This window comes from Hylobates moloch, unplaced genomic scaffold (genome assembly GCF_009828535.3).
Source record: "Hylobates moloch isolate HMO894 unplaced genomic scaffold, HMol_V3 SCAFFOLD_6, whole genome shotgun sequence".
NCBI lineage: Eukaryota > Metazoa > Chordata > Mammalia > Primates > Hylobatidae > Hylobates > Hylobates moloch.
In genome coordinates, this window is record NW_026652281.1 from 32,320,207 (window position 1) to 32,346,727 (window position 26,521).

Below are 26,521 nucleotides of genomic sequence, written 5' to 3' on the forward strand. Positions count from 1 at the left end.
ATTTCCATATAATATAAATAATTCTTATAGAGCAACAATAGTTTTTAAAATGAGCAAAATATTTGAAAAGACAATTCTTAAAAGACATATGAATGAACAATAAGCACATGAAAAATTGTTAAATCATTAGTCATCATGGAAATGCAAATGAAAACACACATCTTCTAGAAAAGCTAAATTAGAAAGACTCACAATACCAAGTGTTGGTGAGGATATGGATCACTAAGAACCCTCATAAAAGCATGGCAGGAATGTGACATGGTACAATTATTTTGGAAAACAGTTTAGCAGTTTCTTATAAAGTTAAACACTTTCCATACGACTCACTCTACTCCTAGGCATTTCCATAACAGAAATGAAAATGTGTCTTCCAAAAGACAGAAATGAATTTTCATAGAAGCTTTACTCATAATAGCCCCAAACTGGAATGAATCCAAAAATCCACCAATAGATAGACAAATATTTTGTAGTATATTAATATAGCAGAACACTACTTGGCAATGAAAAAGAACACTCTTTGGATACACACAACAATGTGGATATATTTCAAAAATACACTGAAGAAGCCAGACACAAAACAGTACATACTGGATGCTTCCCGCTAACATGAAGTTCTAGGACAGGCAAAGGTAATGTATGTGTACATTGACAGAAAGCACATCAGCTGGTGTCTGGGGATGGGGTAGAAGAGACTCACTATAATGGAACACACAGAATCTTTTGAGATGGTGGAAGTGTACTTTCTCAATTTTGGTGGATGTTACATGAATCTGTATATACATTTTTCAAAACTTACTGAACTGCACAGTTAAAATGATTCATTTTATTATATGTAAATTAAATCTCAGCAAAGTTGACTAAATCTCAGTCTTTCATATTTAGTTTTCAGAGAGAGAGCTAGATTTTAACATCCAGGATGATGCATTGCAATGGAGCAAGCTAAGCCATTCTAAGGACTGAGCCTTACTCAGCTGCTAGACCAGGGTCCTGGGACTGCCTTTCTCTTAAACTCAATGACATCCAAGGTCCAGAAGTCTACTATTCTGAATCTCTCTGTAACAGAATCCTATATTGGTTATTAAGAGAGGATGGCAAGATTTTGGCTAAAATAGAAGTCTCAGAAACACTCATTCTATTTTATGGAATTAGGTGTTGCCCAATTTAAAAACAAACAAGAAGAAGCTGCATGGAGGGCTGCTGTATTCCCAAAGTTTAGCAGTGTCTCTTAAATGAATAAGACAAAAGTAAAAGAAGAGTATTCCTGGAGAAAACCTTAGATCTCTAGAACAGTATATGTGCAAGGAATGAGAGACACAGGGAAGAAGAGAGAAAGAAAAATAGTGGCTTTGTTGAAAACCATCAGGCCAGAAAGCATCTCAGGACTGGCTCTTAGAGCAAGCCCAGCCTACAAAGTGTATAGCCTAAGCAAGTATTTCCAAGTCCTGGAAGTTTGCTTCCTCACTGATTTAATAGAGCCATCCTCACTGTAGCAAATTCCCCAGTGAGGGAAATTTTATTTCCCATGCACCTGCAACTCCCAATTAGATATATTTAGCTAGAGGTGGTCTGAAAAGTATAGCTCTCATTTCACTGGAACTCCTTGCAGAGCATCTGGCCCCTGCTAAGACACTCACAGCCTGGTCCATTTTCTCTGGACCCACGTGTCTCTTGCTTCCCAGCACAGAGGCGTACGCACATCTCAAATCAGTTAATCAGCATGGCATGCACTCCTTCCCAATGACAGCCAACAAAGACATTCTAAACATGGTTTGGCTTAGTTCATACAGACCTTGCTACATCTACATTCAGCTTTGGCTCATATGTGACCCATCTGTTGATGAAAAATTACAGTGTGTCACATATGCCCATACATTCACTGTAGGATTCAGGCTAGAAGTCATGCTTTTGGGGATGTGTCAGAGGAATATGTGGAACAAATTCTGTTGGTTCTTCCCCCACTTAATAAAGGATTCCATGCCTTGGCTCCCTGGAAAAACATCTGACCAGAAATAGGAAAATGTCCTGATAAGTAAACCAACATGATAAATGAAGATCATTAGCATAATTAAGCTACAGATTTTGGAAAGGAGTGCTAGAGAGGCTTTACATATGGGTGTGAGACTACATCAGAGAAATGATGGATACTTTGAGGGGGCGTAGGACAGGTAACATTTTGCTTTGCCTACAAGGCCTGGGATACTGTGGTTTAACAGGTCACTGATTACCTTGAGGGGCGTCAAACCCCAAATCTAGCATATTTGACAGACCGCTGGTTGTTTTCCAAAAGGTAATAGCATTGGCAGGGGAATTTCTTGGATCCCCAACATGGACTCCTTTAGAACTACTAGGTAAAGGATAACCACATTTTAAGGTATTTTTTTTAACCACTTCCCAAAATGGCAGTTTGCATTACCACCCGTTCCCGCCCCACTTGGAGAAGCAATGCAGTATGTAATGTCAAGAGTTTAGACTGAGGATTACAGAATCTGCTCTCTACTCTTGGCTCTGCCAAGAAGAGGGCTACCTGACATGGGACAAGTCATTTGTCCCCTCTCAGCCTCAGAAGTGGTTAGAGCACGTCGTATTTCCCTAGTTCTTTCTGGGTCTTTCTGTGTTGTTTTCATTCTTTCCTTCTGAATGTTCCCTTCGCTTGTCCTCTAACAGCAATCATTCACTCCGCCTCCCAGCTGGGGCCAATTCTGCTGTTTGACCTGCGGTTGGAGCCAGTGCTGCTTATCCCAGTCAACATTATTGATTAACATTATTGAACAAATAAATGATCACATACATGAACAAATTTTTGACTCTTTCCTCTCAGCATGCTGGACCTCTCAGTAGGCTGTTATTACATCTTAACAAATAAGGGTGTTAAAATTAACTTAAATTGTGCTCAATTAATCAGAACTTATTCAAGACTTTCTATATGTCAGGCATCAAAACAGGCAGGTGCTTGTAGTGATCTGAGATATATGATAGTCCCTGCCCATAGGAAATTTTACCTTGTCTGTGACTTCACACCAACATTTAGTGAGTGCATCAACTGGGGTCCAATCAGAAGACAGGAACCAAACAGTGATTTAAATAAGGGAAGCTTAATATAAAGAATGATTAAGCTGGCTATGCACGGTGGCTCACACCTATAATCTCAGTGCTTTGGGAGGCCAAGGCAGACAGATCACCTGAGGTCAGGAGTTCAAAATCAGCCTAGCCAACATGGTGGGTATTAAAAATACAAAAATTAGCTGGGCACAGTGGCGCACACCTGTAATCCCAACTACTTGGGAGGCTGAGGCAGGAGAATCACTTGAACCTGGGAGGCAGAGGCTGCATTGAGCCAAGATCACGCCACTGCACTCCAGCCTGGGCAACAGAGTAACAACCTGTCTCAAAAAAAAAAAAAAAAAGATTAAGCTATAATAAAACTAACTATAAGATGTAAGAGAACTTTATAATGTTCCATAGGGCTGAGGGAGAGTGCTCAAGGAAGGATCGAAGGGGATCTTTCCTCAAGGCTCAGGTTCTTATCTGGTTGCGGAAGGTCTAGTTGCAGTTCAACGGATGGAAGAAAGGTTTGCTGGCTTGTTCATGCCAGAGCTGGTTCACCGTCACTGAGCAAGAAGAAAGCTACTCTCTAGGAAGTACATGAGCCACAGCCAGATTGGGTATGCACAGATACATTGGGAATATCACTGTTGGGTAGAAGGCTTGGCACTCCTAGTGTCCATGTCAGGAGGGCAAATCTGAGGGGCAGGGTACAAGTGTGTCACAATTGGTGAGGAAGGTGAGCGGGCATACAGAGGGGCTGGAGGCACTGCTCTGGGCAAGAGGGCTAGAATTTCTAGTGTCTGTGTTGGGAGGGCTATGAGAAGGTGATCACTAGGATAGGTCAGGGCTGCAAGCTTACCAAGGGACTGTGTGCTCTGGCTGGGGCACAGTACCACCAGATGAACTCACACTCATACCAGTGACCAAGAGTGCAGCTGCTGGAGCCTACAAGAGAAGCCCCTTCCTCCTGCATTGTCCTTCCAGCACCCTCTACTTAGAAAGCTTAATATGGTGCTCACATAAAGGAGGAGAGCTTAAAGGGATTCCAAATATTAACGGCAGAGCAAGTACTCAAGGGAAAATTTGGAGGGACAAAAATTGATAATTGGCACAATGAAGTATCAAAAGAGCCTTAAACTAGGGGTTAGACATTCTGAGTTCTAGTCTGAGTTCAGCTGTGTAATCTTAGGCAAGTGACTTAGGTGTCTTCGTTTTAGTTTGTTCATTTAGGAAATGGAAATAACACTTGTTCAATTAACTAAAGAATAATGCAAGGATCAAACGAGAACAAGCATATAAAAGGATTTTTATAAACTGTAAAGTGCTACACATTTCCAGTGGGTCATTGCTGTAGTAGTTGTATTCAGTATTACACTTACCATCAAGCTGAGTAATGTTTAGCCTAGAATTAAGGCCAAAGAGATGGGCCCCTATCTTATTTCGAATCCCTGGCACCTAGCGCACTTACTAAAACAAAATAAACAGGTTTGTCTTTGTTACCAGAACTACAGTTTAAAAAACTTATTTCCTGATGGATAGTCTCATGAAGGTATTGCTGTGTCTACTCAATTATGACCAACCATAGTCTCTCAAGGGTGGCCCACACTAATCTTTCCCCATTTTTCATCTTAACAGAATGCTGCTGGCGGAGTCAGTAGGAAGAACCTTTCTGCCCCCGATCAACCTCTACCTGAGGACCTAAGGCAATGCTTTTATTGTAGATCCTGATATGCAAGCAGAACTAGAGCACTCCAGAAGTAACCTCATTTGACTGGCCTATTAGTTAATGGGTAAATACATGTGTAAATGAATGAATGACTAAGCAAATAGAGTTAACCGACTAAGGCCGTGCTCAGCATCCTATTAGAATACAATAATTATAAGGCTATCAAAAACCATTGTTCTTTAAATATAATGCCTTTTCACACATATACACATGCATGCACGAACACACACACACCCCCACACACTCCCTCTGTCCATTTTTCTTCATTCCTTCCTCCTCCTTTTCAAATAAATGAAGAAACCCGAGTATACATACAAAATAACTGTTGATTTGTGTATTTGCAGCATGAAACTCACAGTAGAAAATACCAGAGTTCTGTCTTGGTATCTTGGGCACTGCTCTCTGAGATCTGGAGTCTCTCTGTGTGTGAAGGGTAAGTTCCTGATGGTCTCTGCCTGTCCTGGGCCTGCTGTTGATTGATGCAGGGAGAGAGCCGAGAACAAGCTGTGGCTGAAGAGAGCAAAATATGAGGACATGCTAATTGGTTTGGGAAAGGAACCTCCTGCCATCTGGCTCTCTGCCCCCACACCAGTGGTCAGGAAGGAGAAGCAGAAAGAGGCAAACGAGCTTAATGGCTCTGCAACATATCATGGGACATTTCAGAGCCCCTTGCAGGGAACTGAAATGTTGCATGTTCTTTAAGGCTAACTATCACGAATTTAATTTAAATAAATTTTTTTGTACTGCCTATAACACATCTTGTGGATGAAGTTCAGCAAAAAAAAAAAACAAAACAAAAAAAACAGACACATACAGATTCAGGTATGGTAAATTGTCCAAGGCAGAAACAACTTGGCATTGCAGAATCACTTTCTTCTGCTTTTGATACACAATGGGATAGGTTAAGTACTTCAGGGTGAAAATAACATACAGAAAAAGCCTTTAATTCATTCATTCCCCTGCCTCAAGCACATCTCATGGGTTTCATATGATGTAAATCAGTCCAACCTGCAGATGATCAAATACATTTAAAAAAGGAGGCACAAAGGTAGCCCTGAAGCCACTTGGACATCTGTTACTGGAGCACACAAGAGTAACTTGATCCGTCAGTTAACATCTCATCCTCTCTTTTTCTTGGTTTCCTACTTAGCTATGTTGCACTGTAAATGCTTAGTCTCGAAAGAGAGAAGCAATGTTTTCTATTGTTCTTTTCCTTCTACAAATGCAGCAAACAGCCAAAAGATAGAATCAAGCCAGGCTACTAAGGGCATATTCCATACCTCTTCACTTTCCTAGAGAGCTAGAGGGGGATGCTGAAGTTCAAGTTCCCACTCAGAAGTATATAGAGGAAGGTGAGTGTAAGGTCAATTTCCACCATGTCAGGAACTCGGAGCAGAGACTCTCAATGGTCTATTGTGGCAGGAAGGTAACCAACGAGCCTTTGAAACTGACCCAGCAATATCTTCCCTCTGCTTTCAGGGAGATGAAATTTTTGCTCATTTAGAATGGAGGGTTACGAGTGTCAAGTAGGTCTTCTTTGGGAGTCAGAGTAACTGATTTCAAAGCCTTCTTCTCTTACTCCAGGCCTACTTGAGAATTGAAAGATATGAATGATACCTCTGATATTTTTGCCCGTAGCTCTCTAAGTTTATCACTGAAAAATAAGACAGATCTGCTAAGAAGACCTATAAAGGACAGAGGCTGAAATTGTGATTGCATTAATGGAACCTGACTAGAGAACTTCACAAATGCCCAAATCTTATCCTGCCATTCACTCCTGATGCTGACATTTCCAAAAGAGCTACACGTAGGAAGACTGATAGCAACTGGGAACCAAAATGACAATTATCTTTCAGAGCTTGGTAAGGTTGGGTAAGAGCATATGGTTCATTCTTAAGGCCTGAGAAAGGCACTCCCTCCCTACCTGCCCCTCTTCCTCACACACCTCAGCTTCTCCTCAAAATCTGGACTACCTCTATTCCAACGAATGGAGTGGAAGCAAGAAACGCAAGAGGAGCACCATCCATGGGCGTGGTCTTTTTACGGTTGATCTGGCCATCGATACACATGGCCAACCAATACTTTAACTGACCAAACAGAATGGCAAGCCATTCTTCCCTAAAGGATGTGGGAGACCCAGAGAGAGGACCAATAGGGAAGTAGGCAGAGAGGCAGAAGCATTTCTTCCTCTATAACATATTCACCCTATTTCCATAAAAATGTTCTATTTGAAATCCTATACAGAGAAATTTATGAAATTGATTTGGCTTCCTTTAGTAAACCCTGAAGTAAAAACCCTTAGAAAAATGATGAAATAAGGTTTAAATATTTAATTATAGGAGAGTTTTTAACATTTCAAAAAATACAGTCCTATGGAAAGAAAATTTGATCTGTTGTGGCTCTATTTTTTCAAGCAGACTCTTGTAATCCTGGATCTCCTTACAAAGACTATAGAGCTAAATATAAACATTAATTAAAAGAATTTCCAAAGATTATCCTGGTTACAGATTTAACTGAAAGTGTAAACTAAAGAAAAGGGATCAAAGAGTAGAAATGCATTTACAGGAATGGCATTAACTTAAGGAAAAAGATCCTGGAAAATCAGAGATGGGAAGGGTGCTTCATGGGAACCAGTACAGAACCACAGCACTGTAAAATCAGTGTATTTGGGTAAATGCTTATTGAGGGCCTGAAGAAATAACCTCACAGATGGTGGCCACACTCTACTGGTCCATCAGTTTAGGGCACCTATCAACACGTATGAGCCTGCCAAGCAGAACTTTACAAGATCACTGACCCAACCATATGAAGGAGGTTAATACCATATCTAGCAAAGGTGGCTACCCCCAGAGTCCTCCAAGCCTGCTGTGTGAGATATGCCTGCACTGGATAATTTGCAAGTCCAGAAAGCCGATGCATCCAAACTCACTGACTTTCTTTTTACTACTCTAGTTACTTTGTTTGGATGACATAAGGAAAGAACATACTTTGCAGTAAGAACCAAAACTCTGACAAAGAGGGCCTTGAGTTTCAAGGATTCACAGGGCATTCTGCCATAAGGTAGAAAAGTTAGATGTTATAAATATTACTCTATCATGAGAAACTGATCCCTCACATTGGGCTCTACATCTAAGGGCACAGTCTTAGTTGCATAAAATTAAACTAAACTGTTACTGAACAGCTTTCTGTGTGGCTCTGTTTATCTTGCCTGCTTTCTGTACTATCTATGTCAACTTTTTCTGATTTTTGTCCAGCTGGTACATTTGTGATAAGTTGGAAAAATGTGTGCCATGTAAAGGGAGACTTAAAAAAACTTTGTCAGAATTGTCCCACATCAGTGAGGAAAGCCTGTTTGTAGGCAGTGTGTACAGGAGTGTGTGTGTGTGTGTGTGTGTGTGTGTGTGTGTATGTATGTGTGTCTTTAATCAAGATACTCTTTTCAGCAGGAAATTAAAATCTTCTGGGTAAAGAGCTCAGAAAATCTATACACACTGAACATATATTTCAGTATAAGAATGTTGTTGATGTCTCTCTGGAGCACTTCATTTTGACCCTATCACATAAATCAACTCTGAAATTGCTAGGAATGTAACTGTTTTCAGTCTTTGCAGCATCAGTACCCAAAAGCATGTGTAGGTCAACTTCATGACTATCATAAATCTCTTCACAGCAATGGGAGAACTTGCTCTAGCCTTCTGGAGGGCAGAAATCTGGGTCTCTGGCTGGTTATAAGGCTTTTATTCTCATGTTTATCTCCTGGATGATGAATAAAAGGATCAGTGACCTCAGGAGATACTCCCTAGAAGGGATGTGGCTATTCCCTAACGGAATTACCAAATACCAGCATATTTGGCTAAACCAGTTTGAAAACTACTTTTGCACAACTTTAAGTTTACAATTATTTTAAGAATTTACATGCTACTGTGCAAATAAATGGAGAGGGCCAAAGGCAGAAAAAAAACTATTTACGTACTCTATTAATTCATTCAGTCAGTATTTCTAAAGCACCCCACCCCAGTGTTCATAGAACTACTTGCATCAGCATGAAAGAGAGTGAGAAGCTGGACTGCAAAGTAGAACACATGGTCTGGAATACACAAGTCACCTTTTCTCTGATCAGCTGGAAATTACTCTGCTCCTCTGTCAAACCATAAACACGCTCTTGGGATGGAGAGGAATGCTGGAGCTTCCAAGGCTGATGTGTTAAAGCAGCCTTATCCAGGGGACAAAGCTTTTTCCTTTGTCCCCTTATGTAGTCTGATTGAAACTGCAGGAGAATTTGAAATGTGGACTAGAAATAGTGCACAAAGGAAAGTTAGAAATCTCAGAAGGAAGGAGATGAGCAAAGGCCTTGAGAAATCACTGCACTCCTTGCCTTACAGCAAGTCTATACTTATCATAGATTTAAAAAACTTTATTATTAACTTTTCCTTTAAAGTTTTGGGTAGATTGTACAGTGTTTTTAATTTTTATTTGCCAATTAAAAAAATACAAACATAAGTCAGAAAAAAAAAATGCAGCTATTAAATTTACTATTAACTGCTTTCCTTTACCTAGATTTTTTGAAGGAAAAAAATCTTTAAAAATCATTTAAAAATCAGGTTCTCATTAAAAGATGCTAAAAATGACAACTCTGGTTTCACTAAAAGAAGATTATTATATATTCCTTATTTTTCCTGCCTCGGAGATTAAAACAGTCTCTCTAAGCCTGTAGCACCTTCTTCCTTACGGATTTATCGACTGGACTGGCTTCACCTTTCTTGTCTTTGCAGACTATTTCTTTTGAAATAAAAATCAGTAACTTTCCATTTCAAATAAAACAAAGTAGGCTATGAAAACTGCCATCACTTAGATTTGGATTGTAGGTCTCCATAACAGCTAGTACAACTTTATAATTCAGAGAAAAGCAAAAGAGCTTCAAAAATACTTCAAGAGTGTGCATATGGGGAGATGGGAGCAATGGTTAAGAATCCATAAGATTCTCCAAAATTAAAAATGCCATTAAGCTTTACTATAAAATACCTCAAATTAATGTGTTCCTAAATTTAGCATTAAATGAGGCTGGTCTATTGAGTAGCACTATTTGCATAATGATGGCAAAAAAAATCAAAGTTTTAGGGAAGCAAAATTGATCAGAAATTTATAATTCCTGAGTAGCTTCTGACTAATGCGTCTGAATAAATCAGAACCATCCCAGTCCTCTTACTCAACAGTAGAAAAAGAATTATGGAAAGACTCTGGGGGAAATTTACAATATACCCTTATGGTTTTTCAAAACTTTTATCTCAAAATAACCACATCGAAGGAGGGAGGTGAATATAGGTTCCCAGTAGCACTAAGAATTTAGCCTGAATTTGCAGGCTGTAAGCACAAAGGCTTTGTTCTGCTTTTTAAAGTTTCCCATTTCCTCTTTAAAATTTATATGCATTTTGCCATAAAATGTTAATCTCCATTTTAAAATATGTTTTTCATTACTGGCCAATTATAATAAAATTATGTTGCCACCATATTAGTTAGGCTACAGGCAAACCTGCTGTGTATAGCCGAAACTAACCCCAAATTTAATAACTCAAACAAGGTATTTTATTTGTCAAGGGCATGGAGACAGTTGTGTTCTGTAAGGATATTCAGGGACCCAGGTTCCTTCCATCTTGTTGCTCCCTACCTCTTAAAGCATTAGCATTCTTGTCTGCTCAAAGCTGACTCAGCTCCAAATCTGGGTTTCAATCACAGAAAGGGGAAGACAACTGGAGATGAATGCTCACTTCCATTCACAATTCATTAGCAACACTTAGTTCCATGGCTGCAATAGCTGCAAAAAAGGATAGAAAATATAATTTCTTCTACCTCTGACAAAAAGTAGAAGTGATGCTATTGAAATATATACAACATCCATCTTACGACTTTTTGTGTTCCTTACCAACTACTTTACTCCTCTAGGGATGATCCAGTTTAGAAAGCACAGTATAAAGCAGGGTTCTACATCCTTCTTTCCATAAAGGACCAGGTTTTAGGCTTTGTGGGCCATATGGTCTCTGCTGCAACTACTCAACTCTGTTGTTGTGCAAAAGCAGCTAGACTACATGTAAACAATTGAGGATGGCTGTTGTTTTAGTTATCTATTGCAGCATAACAGATTACTACAAAGTAAGAGGTTTAAAACAACAGAGTTATCATCTCACAATTACCATGGGTAGAGTTCAAGCACAGTTTAGTTGGGTCCTTTGTTTAAAATCTCACAAGGCTGCCGTAAGAGTCAGTTGGACTGTGTTCTCATCTACAAGCTTAACAGGGAAAAAAACAAAACAAAGCAAAACAAAACAACAACAAAACCATTTCCAGGCTAATTCAAGGTTGTTTGCAGAATTTATTTCCTTGAGGCTGTAAGGCTATGGGCCTCAATTTCTTGCTGGCTGTTCTCCCTCAGCCTCTAGAGGTCACCCTCAGTTCCTTGTCATATAGCCCTATCCACAGCTTCTCTTGTAACATGGTATTCAAAGCAAAGAAGGGAGAAAGTCTCAAGAGTGAGTTTAGTAGCAAGACAGCTGTGTTCCAATAAACCTTTATTTACAAAGACAAGTGGTAGGTTATGTCCATCATTTGCTGATCCTTGGTATAATGAATAAAGTGTACAAGACATTATTTAAGGTAAGAAGAAATCAAAGTTCATTGAGTAGAGAAAAAGTTAGATTTCTCAGAGCCAGAAGGGCCATGTGGAAAGGTGCTCAGAAAAAAATATTTTTTTCATTCTGGTCCCATAATACATGTATTACTTCATTTTTTAATAAAAAATAAAAGCAGAATTAGCATTGTGTTAGAATCTGTGATTATAAAATGGAGTTGTTATTAGAATGCCAAGTAAGTTTAAAGTGTAAGTGCTTCATAGCAAGCTTTCTACAATTTTGACTCTAATTCAAACTTCACCTGGAAAAATTTCAACAAAAAGCCGGCTTATTTTCTTAATGATTATAAAAATGTCAGCTAATGCTTATTATATGATTGAGATTCAAGGATTATGCTAAATGTTTAACATGAATTTCACTTAATCTTCAAAACACTCATGTTAGATTATTCCTACTACAAAGATAAGTGAACTTTCACAAATTAACTTGCTTAACGCACACACACAAAGTAGAAGAACTAGGAAATAACCTTTGCACTGTCCTGAGAAGCCAGATCATTAAATTTTACTTAATGTGTAATAGGATCCTTTGAAGGGTTTTAGGCAGGGATATGGTATAATTAATAGGATCAATATCTTTTAAAAATTAGCTCTGTACAACAACTTGACTGGAGGAGGGCTAGAATGGAAGAAAGGTGGTCCAGGGCAAAGTTGATGGCAGCTTGGATAGGGTAGTGCCCTGGAGATACATTTGCAATACATTTTGGTGGTAAAAAATGATAAAACTTGGTAAGAAAATGGCTCCCTGTCTACCTAATTGTAGTGCACTCCACTATGCCATTTGTTCACTACACTCTAGCCACACTGACCTTTTGGTTCCTGAAACGAGCTAAGCCTTTCCCATCCTCTGAGATTTTGCATGGGCCATTCTCTCTAGAGTGCCTGTCACTCTATTCTACTATTGTGCCATCTTAACTCATCATGCTGGACTCAGCTCAAATCTCACTCCTCAAAGAATCCTTCCTTGATGCCCCAATCTAAGTTTGGTCCCATCATTAATTTTCTCTGAATAGAATCCAATTATATTATGTCCCATATTTGTTCATTTATTCCATATTTGTTTACTTTTGACTAACACGTTACATTTCAAGAGGCCAAGAACTAGGTTTACTTTGTCTATCACTGTTAACGTGGTACATAGCATACACAGTTCCTGCCACCATATTCACCATACTCAGCAGTGATTACTTGTTGAATAAATAAATGCCTGACTTTGAAGCCCCTACACTTAAATACTGAGTTATTGGCTCTCATATTTGCTGATTTTTTAAGAGATTTCCTTTTCAATCCTTCTATGGTTATCAACATGACATATCTCAATACATCCCATCACTCTTCCTAAACATTGATCTCAGGTTATAAATAATGTTGAGGGTGAAATGTATAGAAGGAAGAAGGGGCTGCTGAAGATGGCTTGAGGCAAGTGAGTTCTCATTCATTGTTTGTGGGAGTACAAATTAATATAATCCTTTGGAGAAACAATTCTGCAATATATATCAAAGGCCTTGAAATAAATATAAATGTATTTTTGAAAATACACAAGAGGTGTGTATATTTGTATTATAAGATGTCTGGTTTTTTGTGTGTTGAGATGGGGTTTTGCTCTGTTGCCCATGCTAAAGGGCAGTGGCATGATCACAGCTCACTACAGCCTCAACTGCCTGGGCTCAAGCAGTTCTCCCACCTCAGCCTCCCAAGTAGCTGGGACCACAGGTGTGTGCCACCACACCTGGCTAATTTATTATTATTATTATTATTATTTTTGTAGAGACAGGACTCACTATGTTGACCATGCTGGTCTGAATCTCCTGGGCTCATGCAATCTGCCCACCTCAGCCTCCCAAACTGCTAGGATTACAGACATGAGCTACTGCACCCACCAAATGTTTGCAGTATTAGGTAGGTACTTCCAGGAAGTGAGATGGCAAAATGGTGCAACTTTGTTTTAATGGGTAACTATATACATATGTATGAGAAAAGGTCTCATTCTGTCACCTAGGCTGAAGTGCAGTGGGGTGATAGAATGACTCTGCAGCCTCAACCTCCTGGGCTCAGGTGATCCTCCCACCTCAGCCTCCTGAGTAGATGAGACTACAGGCATGCACCACCAAGCCTGGATAATTTTTCTATTTTTTTATAGAAATAAGGCTTTGCCATGTCGCGTGGGCTGTTCTCAAACTCCTGGGCTCAGGTGATTCTCCTGCCTCGGCCTCCCAAAGTTTTGGGATTACACGCATGAGCCACCACACCTGGCCTTGTTTTTTATCATGAAAATCCTATTAAAATAAAAATAGAAAATAAATCTTCCTACTTTTGACATAGCAACTCTACTTCTAGAAATCTATACTAATAATATCAAGAGAGAGGTGGTCTAGGGTCTATGTATAATTATATTTATCAGTGAGTTCCTTATGTTCAAAAATTAGAACAATCTAAATGTGCCAAAATTTGGGTAATTTAGTTATTTTGCGAAATGTAAAGTATATAAAGTATAGATCATTCAAATGATGAACTATTTAATATACACTAAAATTACGTTTGGGCAATAAAGATATGAAAAATGCTCATGCTGTAAGGGTACGTAAAGCAAAGTATGAAAGAGAATTTATGGCATTACTTCAATTTGTTACGAAAGAAGAAAAAATGAACAAGAAAGATAAATGGATACAAAAAAACTGCAATAAATCTATCAAACTGTCATTAATGGCCATTTTTGGATGACAGGATTCTGTAAGTTTAGATTAGTTATGTTTTTTGGTATTTCCTAAATAATCATGATAATTTATAATTAGGGAAGAATTACAAATATAATTTGTAATAGATATAAAAACTAGTTCCTCTTTCTAACAAGCAATTCTATGTCTATTCAATCCTCATGTCACACACTTGTGAAAGACATACAGTAACTTTATTTACCAAGATTGCAGTTCCAAGCCCCGTTAATCTCCTCATTTATTTTATTTTTATAAAAAAGTAACATGCATTTAATACTCTTTGGAAATGCCACATTCTTTGACTTGCGCATCATAACAACAGTAATGTCTTAAGAAAGAAAGTTATCTTCAACTAAATATTTCAGAAATAATTATCTTCTTAGTTGGCATTAGATCTTCTACTTGCCCTTTCTTTAGTGTCTCTGCGTCAGACTTTGTTGAACTAGACTAACGGAAAGAATACTATTTGCCATATTTTTGCATAGGTTTAGAGATATTCTTAAGATAATATAAAGCTAATTCTTTTAGGCAGCATGTAACGAACTACTTTCAGAAAACTTCATTTCTAACCATCATATTTAACTTGGATACCTACATTGAGAATTCAGTTTGGCCACTAAACCACGAAAACTTCTATTTATCTATACGGCTGCTGTCAGGAAGGCCTATCAAATTTAACTTGGAATGATGTATATTTATATGTACATGAGAAAAAGTCTCAAAGCATGTTTACCAAAATGTTTATAGTTCCTCTAGGACTTCAGGTATTTACCTTTGAGAACTGGCAAAACAGAGCATAAAAAAGTAGGAGAGATCCTACAAGCCACATTATATTGCGAACATGCCTTCCAGATATTCTACCAATGAAAGTTTGAGTTTAAAAACTTTTAAAATCAATCAACTATGGAAAACTGTAATAGCTGTATTGTGAAATAATCCAAACTCTCAATTCTTCTAAGCAACAGCTTGCAAATAGATATACAAACAAATGTGGGTATAAATTCCACATACTAAATATTTGAGAGATACTTAACAGTTGTATTTCCCAGATGCTTCAAATAAGAAATGTGCTTCAATTTCAATGGCTTTGCTTATTTAAATACAGGGCATTTCTGAAATCAAATTTCTTCATGTGAACAAAGTCATGTTTGAATCTTTTTGGAAACAATATAGAAATTTCATTCACAAAAAAATTCAAGTTTTTTTTAAACAAATATACGTAAATGTATTCATTTACATAGATTCATGGCATAAAATATACTATAAATATATAAAATAAAAAATGTACACTTCAACCAATCCTAAGACACAAAATTTTTATTGACAGAAATCAACATATTTATAGAAAGAGAATAAAAAAGGTATCTGATTTGAATAATGGTGCCCATTTAGCACTCATTACGATTATTTTATTCAAGACCTGATTCTGTCTCCCAAACTATAAAGTGAATCATTATTAATTTGCAGTATGAAGAAAAACACACAAAAACCTGGACTATTATTAAATCATTAAACTCAGAGAGAAACTGAAGTTGACAGAGAAGCTCAGACTGGAATTAACTGCTAACATACTACTCACTATTTTATATTTCTTTCCTATATTACTTCCAAAGCAAAATATACTCATCATATTCAAATAAAAATGCCATAGTGTATTTGATTGTATATGGCTATTTTCTTAATTTTATTCATGTAATTACCAAAGCTCTGTATTCTTCTAAGGTACACATCTTAGCTTGTATCCATGGACCCTCCTTGATACATTATGGTATCATCAAGCAAGTAAAAACTAAGCAGCACAGGCAAGAAAGCAACACTATGACAGTAAAAACAATATGATATTCACTTTTGTTTCCTTTAAAGAGAAAGTGTTCTTAATAATTACTGTTGGCTCACAGAACTAAAGAAAGTATATTAGAACTTCAGTACTCTTAACAATGACCTCTCTTGGTCATTATTTGTCTAAGAAGTGATAAGCCATACAATTAACAGACAGCAAGCCACTGAATCCTTCAGAAAACACAACCTGGCAATGGATCTTCAATGCAAAATAATGAGGTGGCAGGAGCGTGATGAAAAAAACAGTCTTCGAAAACATCATGTAAGGGAATCCAGCTGTGCTTGTATAGTCTCTAGCTATTTACAAAGACAAAAAAAAAAAGACGTTAGTGAAGGGAACGAAACTCATATCAAGTGTTATTCAGACACATGCAAACAGAAAGGAAAAAATGGCATTGGTAACTATGAATATTAAATCCATTCACATAGCAATAAAATTACCACTTAGAATATTTTTCTTTTTAGGTGAAGATATTAGAATTTGTGCTTGAAAATTTAAGTTTTCAAATTTTCAAAGAAAGAAGATTTCTTAATACTGTTGTTTTAAGTGTCTTCAGCTGTTTCATTTTAAATTATCACTACATAATTTTTTTTTAATGAGACATGGGGTTTTATTGGAGGCTTACATACAAGGGAGTGGGTACAATGGTGATGGGCTGAACAGGATAACCACACGCATGGTCCAGTGGCAGTGGACTGGACAGAAGAACTGCCTACTTGATAATATTTTAAAGTTGGGGGGTGGAGGGAGTATATTTTCCTGGATTACAAAATCAGTCTTCAGAAAGAAACATGAAATACACTCACAGATAAATCTCTAAAGGCATGTTTCCCTTTACCCTTGGGCCCAGAAATTAAAGTATTTCACATTATATATATTTAAAGTGTCAGTGTGGCTAGGAATCACAAAGTTCATTACTTAATGTTTTATATTAAAGCAACAATCCTATTGCTTTAATTAAAACTATTTTCCTTTTGTTCCTGATTTAGTTTTTCAGGTTCTCTTCATTTCTGCTATACTTCCTCCTGTGAAACATAAGGTCTTTTATAAAGGAAGTTTAAACAACTTAGTTCCATAATAGGACATTTAAAAATAAGAATTCACAAAATGAAAACAAAATATTATGAACAAAATCCTATATATTAGAAAATTATTTAAAAATTATAGACCTTGTTATAGAAATCAAACAACTCCTTGTGACTGAATTCCACAAGAACTTTCTCCAGGCTCTGTAAGGAAGAAAAAAAAACAAAAAGAATGTAGTTGCACACAATTTACATCACATTTTTTCTCTCCAGCTAACCTTAGAATATGACATAAGATTGTCCTCTGAGTGGTTTTAAAAAATGCTACCTGCTCTACTCAACCCCATGATTCCTAGAACTCAAAAATGCACTAAATAACACTCTAGCGAAAGGCTTCAATTCTACAGAGACATCTGTCCTTTAAGTTGACTCTACGAAGGTTAATAAAACATATGCCAGTAAGAGAACAACTTCATTATCTAATTTTTTTCAAGACAGAGATAATACATGAGATTATATTTCATCTTTCTCAGCAGTCTGTTTGAAATCTAGTAAATACCATTACACAAAGACACTGGAGGCAGGATATCTGATTGAACTCATCCAGCCATTAATGTCTCACATCAGCACAGCTACTGCCTCCAAGCACTAATCTAGCAGTTGTGATCTCAACATGCTGAGTGTTACCTTCTTTAATGTACAGACTCAGCAAAAGTTCACAATTAACACAACAGTTTCAAAACCAGGACTTAAACACTCTCTTTCCTTTTACTTCACATGCATTGGAGAATCCTTTATGGGTGCTACAGATGCTAAGTAATATTGTATATACATGTATGATGCTGTAGTAAAGTATGATATTAAACTAAACCCAACTCAACTCAATCCAACCTACTTTTGGTTGATTCTGTACACTGAGGAAACAATTCAAACAATTTGCTTAAGACTGCTCAAATGTGTTTATTTTACTCAAGGTCCTTCTGAAGAAGTGAAAGTTAATGAGGAGACAATGCCAAGAATATGCTAACTGCTCTGACGACACTGCTGTAATCAAATGACATAAAATGGGCATCATGAACTAAAGAAGTAGAAAACTGATGCAAAATTGAGCCACATAATTAATTGTTTATGGTCATTTCCAACATGCTATTTATTCTAGTTCCCAGTTTCTATGTTCACTTTTGTTTATCTGTTTTAATGATTTCCATTTCTATTTACAAAGCTGACATTTCATACCAAATTATCTCCAACTAATTCCAGAAGAGTCAATGGGGCTATGTTCAGAAAATGCATCTCACTCTTCATGAAGCTAAGTGTACAGGATCAAATTTCCATACTTCTTCATTTTCTCTCATACATCTGTCTAAGTACTTAAGCTTTAAAATGAATAAAGAAGTACATCTGCTTTAAAGCTTCTTCCTTTAAAAATGATATAAAATCATGAAGTTTTTATACTATATTAGAAAAATTTATTGGCTGTCACATATCATTAAAGCTCCAAAGATTTAATCAGCATCATCTATACATACTATATGTCCTCCTAGCAGTTAAGGAAGGATGATAAGCCTAGGTTTACCCTAAAGTTCTGAGAAAAGCAAGACAAGTTCATTACTCTCACCTCCATTCAAAAAGACAGGAGAGAATGAAGGCTGAATCAGTGTGTAAACAACTGATCTGATGTACCCCTAAAGGTAGCAGTCAAGCCAGGTTCTTGTTTTCTATATTTTGCTTTGTTTGTTTTAAGATGGTGTTTCCTAAAATGTTACACTGAGGAAAAAGAAGAAATGTAACTTCGAAAACATACTTCTCAAAAGAACAATAGCTATAGTAGTAGATTAGGAAGCTAGAGGCCCTCTTTCCACCACTAAGATACCAAGTTAACAATAATATGGATCAGAATACGCTTGTGAGAACTTGACAGACCAGGTGAGATGCTACAGCACCCACGCCATTATAAAACCAAGAAGGAATTCCAATGAAAGTGATAGGAAATTAATTTCACAGTGTTCAGTGTATCCATGCATGCCCCTGTCCCATGTGGAATAGTGGAACAACCAAGAACCCACCACCCCCCATGCCAGAGCTCCTCCCTCAGGACAGAAACAAAAGAATGAACCATACATCCAACATTCTGGCTTTCTGGGGGATTCCCAAGAACTGGTTTCGGTATCACTTAAAGAAGGGCACTCACAGGCCCAGCACCAGCGTTTGGAAGGCACTGGAAACAGAGGTGAGAGGCATATTAGAGCTGCAGTTCCACCAGCAGGTGCCAGAGGGAGCAAGATACCAGAAAACATTTGAGAGGCCTTAGAACTCCGAGCTGGGGTATTAGTGAAGGTCTTCCCCTGCACAAAGCCAGTATGCAAAGACTAGGGGAGGTAGTTGTCTTTCAAAATGCCCAGCAAAAATCACAAAGCATACAAAGCAATAGGGAAACATGGCCTAATCAAAGGAACAAAATAAAACTCCGGAAACTTACCCTGAAGAAACAAAGGTCTATCAGCTACCTGACTGGGAATTTAAAATAACTATTATAGGGATGTTTAATGAGCTAAAAGAGGGCTGGGAGCAGTAGCTCACATCTGTAATCCCAGTACTTTGGGAGGCTGAGGTGGGTAGATCACCTGAGGTCAGAAGTGCGAGACCAGCCTGGCCAACATGGTGAAACCCCATCTCTACTAAAAATACAAAAATTAGCCAGGCATAGTGGCATGCACCTTTAATCCCAGCTACTCAGGAGGCTGAGGCAGGAGAATTACTTGAACCAGGAGGCAGATGTTGCAGTGAGCCAAGATTGCACCACTGCACTCCAGCCTGGGTGGTAAAGTGAGACTGTCTCAAAAAAAAAAAAAGAGAGAGACACAGACAATTGAAAACAATCAGGAAAATGATACATGAACAAAATGAGAACATCAAGAAAAACACAGCAACTATAAAAAAGAACCAAACAGAAATCCTGGAACTGAAAAATACAATAACGGAACGGAAAAACTTATTAGAGGTATTCAACAACAGTTTTAGGCAGAATGAAGAATCAGTGAACTTGCAGACAAGTTATCTGAAATCACTGAGCAGAGAAGAAAAAAGAAAGAAGAAATGTGAAGAGATGCTAAGGGATTTAGGACAATATCAAGCAGGTCCATATATGCATGATGGGTATTCTAGAATGCAAAGTAAGACAGAAAAAAATAACACAGCTTATCTGAAGAAAAAACGGCTGAAAACTTCCCCAATCTGTGGACAGAAATGTACATACAGATCAAGAAATTCAAAGAACTCCAACTAGGAAAATCCAAAGATAACCATACTAAGAAACATTATAGTCAAATTGTGTAAAGTCAAAGACAGAAACTTAAGAGCGGCAAGAGAAAAGTGATTTATCACATATGAGGGAGCTTCCATAATACTATCAGCAAATTTCTCAGCAGAAACTTTGAAGGCCAGAAAGGAGTAGGATGATATACTCAAAGTGCTGAAAGGAAACAAAAACAAAAACAAAAACAAAAACAAAAAAGCTATTAATCAGGAATACTGTATCTGGCAAAACAGTTCTTCAAAAGTGAAGAAGAAATTAATATTTTCCCAGATAAAGAAAAGCCATGAGAGTTCATTACCTAGAGCTAATCTATACAAAATGCTAAAGGAAGTTCTTTAAGTTGAAATGAAAGGACAGCAGGCAAAAACACAAAGCTGTATAAAAATATAAGGTTCTCTAATAAAGGTAAATACATGGAAAAATATAGTAATAGGTACTACCATAAATTTAGTATGTGAAATTTAAATGAAAAACCCCCAAAACAAAACAAAACCCATAAATCTACGTTAATGCATATGTAATATATAGAATTTGTAATTTGTAACATCAGTAACAAATGGAGAAGTGGAGCAGTAAATGAGAAAGTTTTTATATGTGATTAGAGTTAGGTTGTTACCAGTTTGAAATAGAATGCTATAACTTTGAGATGTTTTATGGATTTACAACGGTAACCGCAAAGAAAATATCTGTAGAATACACACAAAAGGAAGTGAGAAGGGAATGAAAGCATACCACTAGAAAAAAAATCAATGAAACACAAAGAAAGGCAATGAGAGGGGAAAGGAACAAGACATAGACAGCAACTAACAAAATGGCAATAAGTTCTTGCCTGTCAGTAATTACTTTAAATGTAAACAGATTAAACTCCCCAATCAAAAGACACAGGCTGGTTAACTGGATAAAATAACAGAATCCAACTATACCCTGTCTATAAGAGACATACTTTAGATCTAACAATACACATAGGCTGAAAGTGAAAGGATGGAAAAAGATATTCCATGTAAAGGGTAACAAAAGAGAGCAGAAGTGGCTACACTAAAGTCAGACAAAATATACTTTAAATAAAAAACCATTACAAGACACAAAGAAAGACATTATATAATGATAAAAGGGTCAATTTACCAGGAAAATAAAACAATTATAAACATTTATGCACCAAACTTCATAGCTTTGGTGCATACATAGAGTAAGTTCTCAATGTTGTCACGGGTTTTTGAAAACTGCAGCTTTTAAGTAAAAGGACAAACAACAAAACCATTTTTTCCCTCAGCATTATGATAAAAGGACACTGAACAAAATGACATTATTTAAAAGCCTGCTGTACACTGTTTTGCTTAAAGATGCAGTTTCCAAGAACCTATCACAATGTTATATGAGGACTTACTGTATTTATATGAATCTAAATATATGGAACAAACTTTGGCAGGATTGAAGAAATTTGACAACAACACAATAATAGTAGGAGACTTCAATATTCCACTTTCAACAATGAACAGAATTATACAGAAAATCAACAAGGAAGCAAGATTTGAATAACCCTATAGACCAATTAGACCTAACAGATATATACAGAACACTTCAATCAAAAATAGCAGAATATATTGTTGAGTACCCATGGAACACTCTCTGGGATAAGACCATGCATTGAACCACAAAACAAATCTTAAATTCCAGAAGACTGAAATCATACAAAGTATCTTTTCTGATTACAATGGAATAAAATTAGAAACCAGTAGCACAAGGAAAACTGGGAAATCTACAAATATGTGGAAATTAAACACATTCTCATACAATCAATGGGCCAAATAAGTAATAAGGGGAACTAGAACTGGGAAATATCTTAAGACAAAAGAAAGTGAAAACACAACATGCCAAAATTTTGGGATGGAGTGAAACTCGTGTTAAAGGGTTAAGTTTATAGCTGCTAAGTGTATAATGTAAAATACATACATATCTCAAGTTAAGAACCTAACTTTAGATCCAAGGAACTAGGAAAAAAAAAAAAAACCTAAGGTCAAAGTAAGCAGGAAGAAGAAAATAATATAGATTACAACAGAGATAAATGACATAGAAAATCAAAAAACAATATAAAAATTCAAAGAAATTAATAGTTTTTTAAAAAGATCAACAAAACTGACAAATCCTTAGCTAGACTAATGAAGAAAAAAAGAGGGAAGACCCAAATAACTAACATTAAAGAGAGGACATTATAACAGATGCCATAGAAATAAAAGTGTTATGAAAGAATACTATGAACAACTGTTTGCTAACGAGTTGAATAACCTAAGACAAGATGGATAAATTCCTAGAAACAACCAAGACTAAATCATGAATAAATAGAAAATATGAACAGATGAATAATGAAAAAGGAGATTGAATCAGTAGTTAAAAACCCCTCAACAAAGAAATGCCCAGGACCAGATGGTTTCACTGGAGAATTCTACAAAACATTTAAAGAATTAACATCCATTGTCCTGAAACTCTTCCAAAAACTTGAAAAAGAGGAGATACTTCTAAGCTTATTCTAATGAGGCCAGTATTATCCTGGTTCCAAAGTCAGACAAAGACACTACAAGACAACTACAGACCAATATCCATAAGTATTGATGCAAAAATCCTCAACAAAACACTAGCAAACTAAAGTCAAGAGCACATTAAAAGGTTTATATACCATGGTATAATAAATATCATTATACAAGTAGTATTTATTTCTACAATGCAAGCATGGTTCAGCATATGAAAATTGATTAGTGTATTACACTGCATTAACAGAATAAAGGTGGAAAGACACATAATCATCTGAACTGATACAGAAAAGCATCTGACTTATGTCTATCATAATCATTGCCATTTCTCTTTCAATCCATAATGACTTAGAGAAGACCATGGGGAATACAGCAGTGTTAAGTGTTTCATGACTATATGTAGACAGCATATACTCCATAGTCTTCCAAGGGGTGGCCCAGGGCAGTTGTTTTGTGGGGAAATAAGAAGGGAGCTTAGATGTAAAGGATAAAAAGGAAAGGGTGGCAGCCCAAGGGCCAACTCCCCACATTATCATGTTCTGACATGGAATCCCAAGGAGTCCAAAAATTTTAAATTTAAATCTGTCTTTCCAAGATATCATGAAGATATCTTAGCAAGTAAGGAGTATAGAGCACATTTAAGTAAAGAGTTCGGTAGCTTTTTAAATAACTTTTACATTTACATGTATGATATGGGTCTCCATTTTTACTCTTGCTTCAGGTCTTACAAATATTAGGGGTGGGTCTGATCAAAAGCTACCCAGGAGCCATTGCATTTTTAGGAGGAAAACACATTCAGTTTTCCTTAGGACTATAACTAGGAAGTCACAAGTTTGCTTATAAAACCAGAATCAACTAACTTCACTTTTTACCTGTCATAAAATGTATGGAAGGTTTTATCCATCAATTAAGTGTATTTTCAAACAATTTATCTTCAGTTTGAACACAAATCAGTGGCAGCCCCCACCCAACAAAGATATATGAAATGCATTAAGTTCAATGAAAGTTCAATTACTAGTATTAAAGGGTGCTTCTCTTCGGATTGTCTAGGCTCTACATATTTCATCCTTAATTTTATACACTTCTGGCCTTTGAGCCAACTCATAGTTCATTAGTATCTTTGTTAAGGGAAGAAGAAGAGAAAATAAAATGAAATTCAGACCTATCATCTTAGTTATCAGCAGCAACTCTAACAACAGACTTCATGGTGGAAAATGGAGAAACTCCTGGTTAAAGTAGTTTTATAGGCTGAATCTGACAATGTATATAATTATCCCTGTGCTTCCTGCCTATCACTGTCATTAGGTAATGGAACTTGACTATTTGGCCCTATTTTTTTCCTCAGAGTCAGAAAGATAGTCTGGATAATAAAACGTAGCATATTATGTCATACTGAAAAAGAAGAAAAATACCCTAATGGCATAAACTACACCTGTGAGTTATGAAAATGCATCCACATCTTCTCATCCATAAACCAAATCTATCTTGAATTAAACCAAAGAAAGTATAACTATCTAAATACATATACACACACATACATACACACACACATACACCCGTTTAGATGATACTGTGCCTAGTTTTTAAAAATAGCTGTCTTTAGCATAAGAGTTAATGACATTACATATCCATTCTTCCAGAAACCAGACACAAGGATATTTTCATATAATGCAAAATTGGATCTTAGGTTAAAAGATTTTAAACAAATTAAATTTGCTGACTTTTTTTTTTTTTTTGAGATGGGGTCTTGCTCTGTTGCTCAGGCTGGAGTCCAATGGTATAATCACAGCTCACTGCAGTCTCAAACTAACTCCTGGGTGTAAATGAACCTCCTGCCTCAGCCTGTGAGTAGCTGGGATTAGAAGTGCAATACCACACCCGGTAAGTTATTTTTATTGTTTGTAGAGGCAAGGTCTCACTATATTGCCCAAGCTGGTTTCAAACCCCTGAGCTCAAGTGATCCTCCCATCTTAGCCTCCCAAAGTGTTGGGATTACAGGCATGAGCCACTGCACCTGGCCTTTGCTGATAATTGTAACAGGAAGACTTTCAAAGGAATAACTGGATATGTAATACAAATTATTTCTGGAAGAACTTTTTATTGGTTGTTTAACAGCAATATCAATGGATACTGCCATTATGCAGTAAGACTAATATGAAACATTTATCAGATTTGGTTAAAAAGTTGTTATTTTGAGGCCTGGCGCAGTGGCTTACGCCTGTAATACCAGCACTTTGGGAGGCCAAGGCGGGAGGATCACCTGAGGTCAGGAGTTCGAGACCAGCCTGGACAACATGGTGACACCCTGTCTCTACTAAAAATAAAAAATTAGCCGGGTGTGGTGGTGGGTGCCTGTAATCCCAGCTACTCGGGAGGATGAGGCAGGAGAATCGCTTGAACCCGGGAGGTGGAGGTTGCAGTGAGCCAAGACTGTGCCTCTGCACTCCAGCCTGGGTGAGAGAGGAAGACTCTGCCTTAAAAAATAAAAAATAAAAAAAGTTGTTATTTTCTGATAGCTAGATAGGCCAAGATATTGATATACATACACACCCTTCCATACAAATGAATAAGTTTTAAAATATAAAGATGAAATCAGTAAACAAGGTACAGTTTTTGTTTTATTTCTGTCATTGTTTTCGTTGTAGGTAGAATGGTTGTTTCTGTAGAAGAGGTGATGGATTTGTACTCAGTCATCTGCAGTATTGCATGATTCCTCTTGAGATAAAAGCATTTATATGTAAGATGTTTTGGAGGCTACTGCAAATGATACCTGCTCAAGGGAGAATAAAGCAGGATAACATTTTTCTTAGTCTTCCATTCTTGGTTCTACAGAATCTTCTCTAATCTAACTTGCTTAGTTCCCACAAAACCCATCAGAAGTCTCTGCTCCTATGTGTACATATTTATTCCTTGTCTATCAACTATGAGTTTAGGCTCTGCTATGGTATGAATTGTGTGTCCTCAAAATTTTTAAGTTGAAGTCCTAACCGCTAGTACCACAGGAGGTGACTTTACTTGGAGATAGAGCTTGGAGGTAATTAAGGTAAAATGTAGTCATGAGGGTGGCCCCTAATCCAAATGAATGGTTTGCTTATTAAGAGACAAGGATACAGAAACACACAAAGGGAAGAACATGCAAAGACACCAAAGAAAGACAACCATTTACAAGCCAAGGAGAGAGGCTTCAGAAGAAACCAAATTGATTTTAGACTTCTAGCCGACAGAATTGTGATAAAATAATTTTCTGTTGTTTAAGCTACGTCGTTTGTGTTACTTTGTTATGGTCACCCTAGGAAGCTAATATAAAACCAATCACCTCTACTGGGATAGATAAAAGAGATCTTTATGATAAGAGCAATGTAAAAGCATTATAGAGTTTTAGACATAAGAGGGATATAATTATGTTTACATATTTAAGAACTTACTTTGGCTTTTATTTGGAAATGAATTAGAACTGGCTGAACTGTATGTGGAGAAACCAGTTTGGAGGCTACTACATTAGCCCAGGCAAGACACAGTGGCTTGATCAAATGTGATGGCAGCAATGACAGAGAAAAGTGAAAAATTTTAAGGTAATGTTTAGAGGTAGATGAGACAGCACTTGATGACAGATTTGAATTGGGATGAAGGGTAATCAAAAAAATAAAA

The 26,521-nt window shown here is 37.0% G+C and overlaps 1 protein-coding gene across 5 annotated transcripts in view; it reads right to left on the bottom strand.

Moving 5' to 3' along the window:
* The window catches only part of COMMD10 (COMM domain containing 10), a 355,799-nt gene that overhangs the window by 137,716 nt on the left and 191,562 nt on the right, over positions 1 to 26,521 (bottom strand). For 2 of the 5 annotated variants that reach the window (XR_004248682.3, XR_009214058.1), the window contains exons 6-9: positions 17,177 to 17,236; positions 16,194 to 16,303; positions 10,437 to 10,583; positions 5,128 to 5,281 (exon numbers count right to left, since the gene is read on the bottom strand). Coding sequence is in view for 1 of the 5 variants with exons in the window: in XM_032156607.2 (XP_032012498.1) it covers positions 16,265 to 16,303; positions 17,177 to 17,236 (99 nt within the window). In the remaining 4 variants the exon portion in view is untranslated. Of the gene's footprint in view, positions 1 to 5,127; positions 5,282 to 10,436; positions 10,584 to 13,725; positions 16,304 to 17,176; positions 17,237 to 26,521 lie in introns of those variants that run through there. The other 3 variants (XR_009214059.1, XR_009214057.1, XM_032156607.2) reach the window with 3 other exon arrangements.